Source organism: Lucilia sericata, unplaced genomic scaffold (genome assembly GCF_015586225.1).
Source record: "Lucilia sericata isolate MDLA Ls3-8-SP2 unplaced genomic scaffold, ASM1558622v1 Contig000045F_arrow, whole genome shotgun sequence".
NCBI lineage: Eukaryota > Metazoa > Arthropoda > Insecta > Diptera > Calliphoridae > Lucilia > Lucilia sericata.
Window position 1 is genome coordinate 668713 of NW_023994083.1, and position 11455 is coordinate 680167.

The 11455-nt window shown below is 31.8% G+C and overlaps 1 protein-coding gene across 1 annotated transcript; it reads right to left on the minus strand.

The window, feature by feature from the left end:
- Nucleotides 1-6617: 6617 nt before the first annotated feature.
- On the minus strand, nt 6618-11309 carry LOC119614929 (indole-3-acetaldehyde oxidase-like). The gene is made up of 7 exons (XM_037971021.1): nt 11119-11309; nt 10884-11056; nt 10076-10822; nt 9751-9984; nt 7755-9695; nt 7201-7678; nt 6618-7127 (listed from the first exon to the last, which is right to left on the minus strand). Exons 1-7 carry the CDS (start codon nt 11156-11158, stop codon nt 6937-6939), a joined length of 3804 nt encoding a protein of 1267 aa, XP_037826949.1. The 5' UTR covers nt 11159-11309; the 3' UTR covers nt 6618-6936.
- Nucleotides 11310-11455: the final 146 nt, after the last annotated feature.

The window sequence follows — 11455 nt, forward strand, 5'->3', positions numbered from 1 at the left end:
TTTCATACACATACAAATGTACATATTTTTTAAATACAGTAACATACAATTATTGATTGAAAATCGGTTAATAAGTTATTGAGACCCATTCTAAGAGACTATCATTATTTTGATTTTTGGACATATCATAAGTGAATTATTATTATTGTCATTGTAAATATGGTTCTTAATAATACATTTATTTTTTTCAAGCACTTGGAAAACGACGGGTACAAACAGTTAAAATACATACATATGAAGTTTTGTTTCCATTATGGATAAATATTTTTAAATAACATAAAATGTACGAGTGTTACAAAGTTAAATTTTTAAAATTGTAACTAGTGTTTTTCTTTTCCCGGAAAATAGGATTAATTTTAAAATTTGTCGGAATTCCGGGAATTCACGTCTAGAAGAAATTATTAAATTTTAAGAATATAGTCACCATTTAAATACAATTTAGTATTAATTTTGAGATACTTAAAGTCCCGGAAATACTTGTAAAAAAGTTTGTAACCCATATCCATTATAGGATATACTTGTTTGGAACATTCTGGGAGTACTTCCGTCTAATTTCGGACGGTAATTTGATATTTATTTTTATTTATTGGTTAAAAAAAAAATTAAAAAAATAAGATATTCTTCTTTTCTGCTTTATTTCCATATTCCCAAAATAAAACAATTTTCTTTACAAACATGGAGGATTTTAACATAAGAAAGTATAATTTAAAGGTTTTTATATATAAAAAAAATTTAATTTCTGTAATCCTGAAATCCATAGAAATCCGGAGTAACAGGATTACTATTTTCAAAATCCAGAATTCCTGGATTTGCAAATGTCAGTCCAGATTGGCATGCCTAGAACATATATACGTAATTGCGTTAGCGGGTTTTATTGCTTTCGCTGTTGAATTTGTATCTATTTATGTGTGTGTGAAGTACATACTATTATAAAAACGATATTATACTTAAGATGTGTTGCATGAAAGCAGGCTGCTCTCGAGTTCACTGCTCATTTTACTTGCGGCAAAACTCTAATTAATACATTCAGCTTATATTTTTAGCTTGCGCTAACAGTGTAAATAGAGTAATATAAATGGTGACCACAGAATTTTCGCCCTTTTTGTTATTACCAACCCTCCCCCCTCTTTCTCGCTTACTTTTCATTTCGCACAGTCCATTATTTGTGTATGAGTGTTGGAATTTGTACAGTTCTTTCCATACTTTTTAATTTCATTTGTAAAAGTTTGTGTTTATTTTAGATTTTGTATTTGGTTCCATTGAATTGTTTCTCCTCCGAGGTTTACGTATATTATTTAATTTATTTTCGTTTGTTTTGTAAGCAAGTGTTGTTCCCACCGCCATGTGGAGTTTTTCTGGCCACAAATTGGTTGTATGCCTTTGGCATTAATTAAACAATTTTAAAGTTCACATTTTTTCAATTATTATTTATTTATATGTATGGGACGCATATTTTCGTTTTAAAATTAAATAAATTTTACTTATGTATACTTAATTGAATTGAATTCAGATTATTGCTTTATTTAATACAGAATTATAAATTATTAAACTGATATTGATTTTCATGCCCTTTACCACTTTAGTGGGGAGGGAATATTAGCATATGTCTGTCCGTATATCGGTCCGACTAGTACATATTGTAATTTTTAAGGTAATTAATTAATTTTCAACTCCTTATTTAACCTAGCCCCCATACAATTGAACCCCCCAAATAGGTTCAAGCTCATAATTATGTTAAATGTACTAGGATCTCAAAAAAACAGCAATGCTTTATTATGAAATATAAATCACATTTATTGTCTTGTTCGGTTTATTCGACAAATAATTATTTGAGATGTAAGCCGGTTAATTATTAGATTAACCATTGTCAATTTTTTAAATATTTTTTTCACACTTTAGACATGTAAGAGTATATATATATATATATATTGGGCTATGCCGAATCTTATAATGGTATATAACATCATACATATGTATATGAACATAATAGGAAGACTTTGATCTTTATGAATCGATGCTTTTGTTATTGCCATTTATTACATTTATGTTGAATTTTATAGTCGATATTAATGTAAACATCAGGGTAATATTTGGAATAGGGCTTTAAATAAGGGCTTAAGTCAACTGTGGACCGAGTTTTTCCGAATTATAAACTAAATAAATTTATAAAAACTATGTATAATTTTTGTTAAATTTTTATAACCATAAACTGGTTTTCTGTAAGAGGGGTTATGTTGGTAGGGTCAATGGTGAACCAAGCAGAGTCCGATTTCGGTAGTGTTTGTGTCAGACTACATCGCTGTATTTTTAATTCAGTTATGAGCTTTAAAGTCATTTCCTGAAGGGAACCTTTATGGGGAGTAGTGTCAATTATGGACCGATCTTCATAAAGTTTCGTACATAGATTTTGGTTGAATTTCATCGCTATTCTTGTATTTTTAAGAGTAATGAGAGTTGAAACTATTTTCTGAAGGGGTCCTTATATATGTAGGAGGTAAGGCAGTTATGGACTGATTTTGGTAGATAGATCTTCGTTTATTTAAAACTTTCTTATGTCGAATTTCAATACAATAAACGTATTTTAAAGCAAGTTATGAGCGTTAAAGAAATTTTCTTAAAGGAACCTTATATGGGGAATGGGTTCAATAAAATTCTCATAAAATTTTGTAGTGAGATTTTCGTTCACATTAAACTTGTTTATGCCGAATTTCATTCCTGTACTCACATTTTTAAATCAGTAAATGGTAGGGGCAATTATGGACCGATCCTTATAAAATATAGCGAGATTTCGATTCGTATAAAATGTGTCGAATTTCATCGCTGTACTTGTATTATTTCGATCCTCATTAATGTTGTAGATGGATTTTGGTTTGTATAAAACTTGTCTATGTCGAATTTCATCGCTATACATGAACTTAAAACTGTTATGACTGTTAAAACTGTTTTCCGGAAGGTCACTTGTATAGGGGCTATGCGAAAACGTGGACCGATATTACGTATTTCTAACACCAAACAAACCTTACCTATAGGGAATCTTTTCGCAAAATTGTATCCGAACAGACAAATCGTCTAGATCGTCTTAGAATTTAATAAGGACCCATAATATACCTTTGTGGGCAAGTATAAAATATTTGTTTTCATATGGAATCCTTTTAAAACAAAATAAAACTCTAACATTTAGATGTAGCTTCTTCTCCGAAACTGGTTCTATAAATAGCAATTCAAAGCAAATGTTGGCGTATTACCATTGGTTCAGTTATATTTACAACATATTTAATCAGTGACATTTTGGAAAACATAATTCAAATTATAAAACTATTGCCAAAAACATCATAGAAATACTTACTGAAGAGAACATAGAAATACTTACAAAAGAAATTTGTTGTGAAAGTAAAGGCTATATCATTATTTCCAAGATTGCTGTTGAAGAATCTGAAGTGTTTCTATATGTACCCATTCTAGAAGTATTTAAATCAGTTATCAAAAGAAAAGCTTTCTTTTGAGCAAAAAAAAAAAAAAAAAAAAAAATATTGTATAAGCTTTCTTTTAAGCAAAAAAATTAAAGAACATTTTTTGGAAAGAATATAGAAATAGCTATCTGCACTCCTTTGAACAATTTTTGCTAGGACCAATAGGTGAAAAGTTGCACTCATTTGAATAAAACCCTGTGTGACCAAAATGTCCAACATTGACCCCCTCTTACTCTGGCAGTTCTGACCTATAAAGCTGAAAGTTTGTGTTTAACCTTGGCGCAAATTTCATCCAAATCGGAAGACATCGATTTTTAAAGATGGCTCACTTGACACGAAATTCCCTACATGTATTTTAATTAAAATAAGTAGTTTTAGTAGGAATTTTTAAAAGAAAATTTTTAAAATTTAAATAATTTGAACCAGTATGAGAAAGTGTGAACAAAACTTAAGTTCTATTTTTTTATAAAAGGAGTGGCTCTTTAAAGTTTGATATATTTGACATTTGCTTGCATTACATTATAAACATTCTTCATGAGTCAATTTACTTTTATACTTGTCCTGCATACTAATGCAAATACTGAGGAAAATCTTAAACTTGTGTAAAAGTAAAATCGTAAATACATACATACATATTTTTGTAGTTTGTTGTTTGCTTGTACGTTTAAAAAAACATAAAATACACCATGGGCGCCCACAGAAATCTCATAAATTCTCACACAATTTGACAGTTTTGGCACCTTAAGCCAAAAACAGTTTGATAGCTAAGTTATAAATATGCTACGCACACGTACTAAGCCACACTGTATGATATAGTATTTGGGCGACAAATGGAATTATTGTATGAATGAGTTATTTCAAGTTAATTCAATAATAACACCGATTGAGGAAATGTAAATAAAAATAAAAAAAGTTTACTAATTGTTGACAATTTTAAAAGTTTTTGTTTCCTGTCAGAGCAAAAAGTATTGATATAATTGACTTGTGTTGTGCGCATGCCCAGGGGATACAAGCGATTTATTCCCACTTATGCATTTATATATTAGGCTTCACGCAATATTTTTGAAATTGTGATATCATTCCATTTATGACAGTTTTTGAAACAACGCTAATATTGGCGTAATTATTTCTTAAAATTTCAACTCCTTCATCTGCATATCTGCGGCCAAAATACCGTTTTTGGGCGACATTTTTTTATAGACCGAAAACTGCTATACATATTTCAAATCTTACTTAAGTATACTATTCTACAGGAAAATTTAAGATATATAAACCATATTTGACAGAATTTAGATGCACTATAAATGCAAAAGAGCAAAAAAAAAAAAAAAAAATTCAAAACCTGATTTTATCATTCGTAAATATAATATTCAATGCCCTTAAAAAAATTGTGTTAAAATTTTTAATTTATTGTAATCCCTTTAGGAGTTGTGATGGTTATAATGTTGGCTTGTGGTTTAATAATTTCCCATCAAACAATGGTGTTTTTCATCATCATATCCGAATTTAATAAAACTCCATCCAATTAATGTTCCATATATAACTTGCATAATGACAAATTTTTGGACCTTATAACTTTCGTGGTTTTCGAAATATAGCGTTGTAAAGTTTAAAATCTGAAAATTTAAAGTCTCATCTAAAGGGTTAATGATACAATTTTTGTTTTTGCACCATTTGTCTCAGCAAAAAGCATACTTTGATTATGCACAAAGAAAAAAATGTTTTGAAATATTTTTTGAAAAAATACAAACACCTTCTAAAAAGTTGTAATATCACAAAAACGGGAACATTTTATTTTTTGAAACGAAGCCTGTATATGTACATAAAAACAACAAAACCGTCCATTTTGTGAAAATATGGGGAAATTAAGTGGCAAATATTGAAAAAATCTTATTTTTTTTATAGATATCCCAATCGCATCCCATTATGGGACTATAAAGCCCTTAAAGGAAATTGTATATTTGAAAAAAAAAAAAGAAAATTAAAAAAATTCTGAACTCCTTTTGACAATTTTTGCTAGGACCAATAGGTGAAGAGTTGCACTCATTTGAATAAAACCCTGTGTCCAACTTGGACCCTCTAACTCCGGCAGTTCTTGACCGATAGAGATGAATTTGTATCTGGATATTATCCAAATCGGACATCGATTTTTAAAGTTGACACTTGACGCGAAATTACCCATATACTTAAATATATAAATAAATTAAACATGCAGTACTAATGATTTTTGTATCTGTGTATAATAGTATTTACTGTAATAAAAATTAGTATTTCCCGACAGTTTTATAAATAGTCAACAAATTTCATTCAAAATTGGATTTATTTGTGACAAATTCACAATTAATACGTAACAGGTAACTAGCTAAAAAATTAGGTTAGTTTACCCCGCAAAGAAACTGCTTTTCTGAGTACCTAAATGTTTATTTGCGGTTATAATAAAGTTTAATTTAATAACCAAGGATTGTGATTCAAAACTATGAACTAAAATGCTTGAAACTGTAAAAGCTACAGTGATCAAATTTTGTATTAGCAATCGATAATTTGGAGGCAAGTGAAATAAATAATGGATCCATATCAATATTTGTAAATTGCCACATCTAGTTTAATTACAAAAAGAGCTGATGGTATACTTAACGTTATGATTGTTTTATACAAAGCAACTGTTCTTGTATACGAACAGTTCTTGTATACGAGCAGTTGCAACTAACGTTTGGGAAGTCGGCCTTTCTATTCATAAAATTAGCACAAATTCATAATAAACTGGTTTATGTCGAATTTCTTTGATATATATGTTTTTTTTAGATAGTAATAAGCGTTAAAGTCGTTTTCTGAAGGACATTTTCTGAAGGGGACCTTGTATGTTAAATCTGTTTTCCGGAGGGCTACTTGTATGGCGGCTATGCAAAAACGTACACCAATGTTGCCAATTTTCTATACTAGCTCTTTTCGTTGGGACCCTATTGTGTTTTCAATGGACATACGGGCGGACATATCTAGATCGTCTTAGAATTTAATAAGGACCCTCAATATATACATTTGTGGATTTATGTCATCTCTTTTTTGGTGGTGAGTATAAAAATATTAATAAACGAAACCCTACTAGTGAAACGAAAATAAAATCAAGCAATTTGCGTTTAACTAACTTCATTTCTTCTTTCATTTAAGTAATCAATTTATTAACAATATTCTGTGAGGGTTGAAGTTACAGGTTAGCCTGGCTTTTATGACCTATTTGGTCTGATTTTACTGAAGCCCTTGGTGCACTGACTTCATGTATGTCAGATACATGTCGTTTATATATTTCGAAAGTGTTAACATACATAAAATTTAAGTCCTAACTGCTATACAATATCTATTGTTTTTTATTTAAAATAAAAAGTTAACAACGTTTAAAAACCAAAAATAATTTTTAAATGCATACACATTTAATATCGGATAAAAGTTTACTACTTCAGCAGCATTGATTTCAAATATTGTTTGCTAGAGTCATCATGTCAACATCCGTTCCACAATTCAGAAGAATATAATCGGGTGTCATAGGGGCTCTTAAAGTAATCCATTTCTTCGGCAATCCAGCGTCATCTCGTGCTGATTGCATTGCCTGTTGTAGAGCAAAAGCTACATTAACGGGCAAGCATATGGAAGGTTCTCCAGTTGCTAAAAGTTAAAATGTAAATACATACATATGCATAAATATATGGCAAGGGTTAAGAAATTAGTTTATACTAACCTTTTGATCTCATAAAACCTGCGGGATTTGGACTTTGTGCCAACAGTTCAATACGAAAATCAATTGGAATATCTTTAGCTCCAGGTGGCTTGTAGTTCCATGTACGATTTGTTTTAAGTTCTCCAGTAGTTTTGTCTCTGACACATAATTCCGTTGTCCAGTAGCCTAATCCCATTACAAATGCTCCTTCTACTTGTCCAACATCAACATTTGGATTTAAACTTTCTCCAGCATCCTGTAATATGTCTACGCGTTTCACAAGATAATTGCCTGTTAAGACATCCAGTTCGATTTCAGTGAGACCAAGTGAACACACAGTATATGGGTCCATTTCACCAGTTTTACAACCATCACTTGCTATTAAATTTAAATTACGATTATGAGCCTCATTTATAATACTCTTCCAAGTAGGATCCTTTAGTTCTTCCTTAATAGGTTTGAGAAGTTCATTCAACACATTGCAACATTTGCGCACAGCCTAATTAAGATATTACAAAATAATTGTATTGTATTGAGGCATTATAAAACAACAACATTTATTAAATTGTACTTACAAAGCAAACAGTTTCACTACCAATTGATCCTCCAGTCACCATTGAATTAGCGCCGTTAATGCTATTACTACCCTCAATTCTAATTAATTCTAATGGTATGTCCAAAGTGTGACTTGCTACTTGAGCGATTTTTGTGTTCATGCCCTGACCCATTTCTATGCCGCCATGTGTAATAACAACTGTACCATCACCATGATAAATTGCGACAGTTGCGGGGAATTGCCCAAAATAACCAATATGATATTCCATAGTTGCCAAGCCAAGACCTCGTTTAATCCATCGGTTTTGCTTATTGAACTCAATGATTTCTTGTCTTCTAGTTTTATATTGAGTTGAGTCGATAAATCGTGGTATCATGGACGCCATTTTGTGCCCTGTTATTAAATTAGTCAGTCGAACCTCTAAGGGATCTAGACCCAATTCAAAGGCGACGTGTTCTATAATATTTTCTATCATAGCTATGCCTTCTACAGAACCCGGTGCTCTGCATGCCGTATTATTTGGAGAATCGGTCAGCACCATATAGCCATCCAAGATAAAGTTGTCTGAAGTGAAGTCATAACAGTTTTTAGATACCAGTAAGGTATGACCCATTGGAGATTCATTAGGAGAATATCCAGCGTCTTCATAAAATTTAGAAATGAGCTTGACGAATTTACCCGATTTTTTCACATAAAAATTATAGTCCACATTACATGGCCATCTTTTGCCTAAAGTATCCATCATTGACTCAATAGATTGAACAAAACGGACTGGTCTGTTCAGTTTGTAAGCTGCCAATGCAGCGCTACAAGCAACAGGATTACAGCGCGTAGCCTTACCACCATAACCACCACCAAGGCGGCGGGTTATAACTTGAACTTCATTATTTCTCAAGTTCAGTAGATTTGAAACCACAATTTGAACCAAGTCCATCCACTGCGTAGCAACATATAATTGAATGCCTCCTTCAGAAGGTATGGCTACAGTGCTATGAGGTTCCATGAAGAAATGATATTGTAACCCCATTTCCAATTCACCTTTTACCTCTAAATCATAGTTGTTAATTTTCATTGCATCTTCTGTAGCATCAGATTTAATAGAATGTTGTATCCTGTTTGACGGCCCATCATTTAAAACTTCCTTAAGGGTGGAAAGTACTTCTTTAGCACCGCCTTCATACTTAATTTTAATCAATTCAGCTGCTTTATACGCCAAAGTATTTGATTCGGCCACTACAATACCAACCGGTTGGTTATAAAATTTGACTTCTCCAGTTAAGAAAAGTTCCTCCTCTTCGACAAAGAAAAAGTTATCTGGTACGGAAATAAGATTTTTTCCAGGCACATCTTTAGCTGTAAATACAGCCACTACACCAGGTAATTTCATTGCCTCCGTTGAATCAATGTCAATCACTGTAGCACCAACTTTCTTAGCCGAAAAGAAGGCAGCCCAAAGTTGTTGTGACTGAGGAGGTAAATCGTTGGCAAATATTGCTTCGCCAGAGCACTGCAAGAGACCTTCATGTTTCTCCGTAGGTTTTTTTACAGGATAATCATGTTCATTTTTTTCAAATATTTGCCTGCCGCTAGAAACAGGTCTGTTGAGAATATTACCACCAGATATAAATTTTGAATCAAGTTTATTGGAAGGAGCATAAGCCAATAAAAATTTATAAAATAAACCCTGAGCTAATTTAACTCTGTACTCTGGAGAAGGCTCTGGCAATACTATATCAGCTTTTAATTCAGTTTGCATTAATGTTAGAGCTTCTTTAATAGTAGACAATTCAAATAGGGGCTTATTTAATAAATGTGTCTCCAACTGAAGAGCTCTTGAAAATCGTGGATTGATACCACCATAACATATTCGTGTAGACTTAACTATATAATTTGGTTTACTTGCCTGGATTAGTATAGCTGCATTAACATAGGCATGTGCGTTTTGAGCTCTTGGCATTATCTAAAATACGAAATTTACTTAAAGAATTAATATTTTTAAAATATGTAATACAAACCTTATATGAATCGAAAATGTATTCCTCACTACTGTATGGTTTCAAATCAAAACATTTAATTATTTTATTGGTCATTGGAGTTTTTAGATATTCTGAGAGCGAAAGAATGCTTTCTTGTTTAAATGATTCCTGTACGACAACATGTACGTCGAGTGCTTCAAACACTAAGTAGACATCAGAAGGGAATTCGGGGTGCTGGTGTTTCATAGATAAGTTACCCGCTAAAGTACCCATCTGAAATAGTTGTGATCAAATAATTGCATTTGTTATTTATCTTATCTAAAAGCCCTTAATATTGCAATTGTGATTAAATCAAATGACTTACATTTCTAACTGGCACATTAGCAATTAAATCAAAATGTTTCCACAGTTTCTTGCAATACTCAAATCCCTTAGACATTGCTGCTTTCTCAAATATTTCCATCGTTTCAGTAAGGCTTAAATTACCACCTAATCTCAAAGAATTTGTTGTTAATTTGTAACCATGTAATTCAGGTATCGAATTAATGTCGATAAATGTACGAATAGAACTAGAGCGTCGAAAAACACCATGAGCCGTATTTCCAGATACCAGAGAGTATTCCTTCCCCTTTAGTTCGGAGAATATTTTAAATATTTCATCCAATGAATTGGGCCAGAACCATTGTTCACCGCTGTCATAGGACAAGGAAATATATTGCTTTCTTTGCTCTTTGCAGTTACCGCTACAATTTTTTCCAGTTTTGGGACAAGTTTTATTAGACAGGTCTTCAATATCTTGACATTCTTCGGGAATTTCAATGTTACTGTCTACAGCAAATGATTTCATAGCATCTAGAATTGGTCGGTAACCAGTACAACGACATATATTGCCCCCAAATGAGTTTTCTACCTCTTCCATGGTGACTTTACTATTTTTGCTTTTTAATAGCCCATACATATTCATAACGAATCCCGGTGAGCAGTAACCACATTGAGTGCCATTCATTTTAGCAAGTCGTTTTTGAATGGGATGGAAGCCATCGCGTTTATTACCGATGCCCTCACATGTCGTAATTTCTAAATCCAGACATGTATTTAATAATGTGAGACACTATTTTTAAATAAAGAATAAATTAATGCCTGGCTATATATTTTTGATGTAGCGAACTTACGGAGTTTACTGCCCATGTTTTAATTTCCCCAGTAACAGGGTGCTTTCCAGTAGCAACGCAAATGCAAACACCACATCCGCCTTCTTGGCACATGAATTTAGTACCAGGTAAACCAGCATAATCCCGAATAAATGTATTCAAAGTTATGTCAGCCGGTAGACTTTCCAAATTCACTGAAAATCAAAGCGATAAATACTTAGAAATATATTTTACATTAAATAAACATATAACTTACCGGAATAGGGTTTGCCATTTATCGAAAATTTCGTTATCATTTTATTTAAGTTTTCAATTGGTGTTCGGACTGATTTTCTTTTTTTCTTTCTAAATTGTTATATAAGGAAGAATAAGCAATATTTAATATATACTTTTTATTTACAGTTTCAAGTACACAACTATTGCGCACTAGATCTAAACTTTTAATGTGGGTTGAACGCGAATGAATGAACGTTTTGTTTAGGAATGTCTTTTATTAATATTATACACTTTTTTAATTTTTGAGAGTCTCTTGGCTGTAAGAGCGATAGATAAGTTAGGTTATTAGTTCTAAATGAGAATATTTTTATAAAAAT

What these genes read in the sequence shown, in the direction of transcription:
- LOC119614929 (XM_037971021.1), bottom strand. Translation starts at nt 11,158, where the DNA reads ATGATAACGAAATTTTCGATAAATGGCAAACCCTATTCCG. An exon ending in ACATTTTCGATTCATATAAG is followed by an intron (nt 9,696 to 9,750) that starts GTTTGTATTACA and finishes TTCGTATTTTAG; the next exon opens with ATAATGCCAAGAGCTCAAAA. An exon ending in GTAGTGAAACTGTTTGCTTT is followed by an intron (nt 7,679 to 7,754) that starts GTAAGTACAATT and finishes TATCTTAATTAG; the next exon opens with GCTGTGCGCAAATGTTGCAA.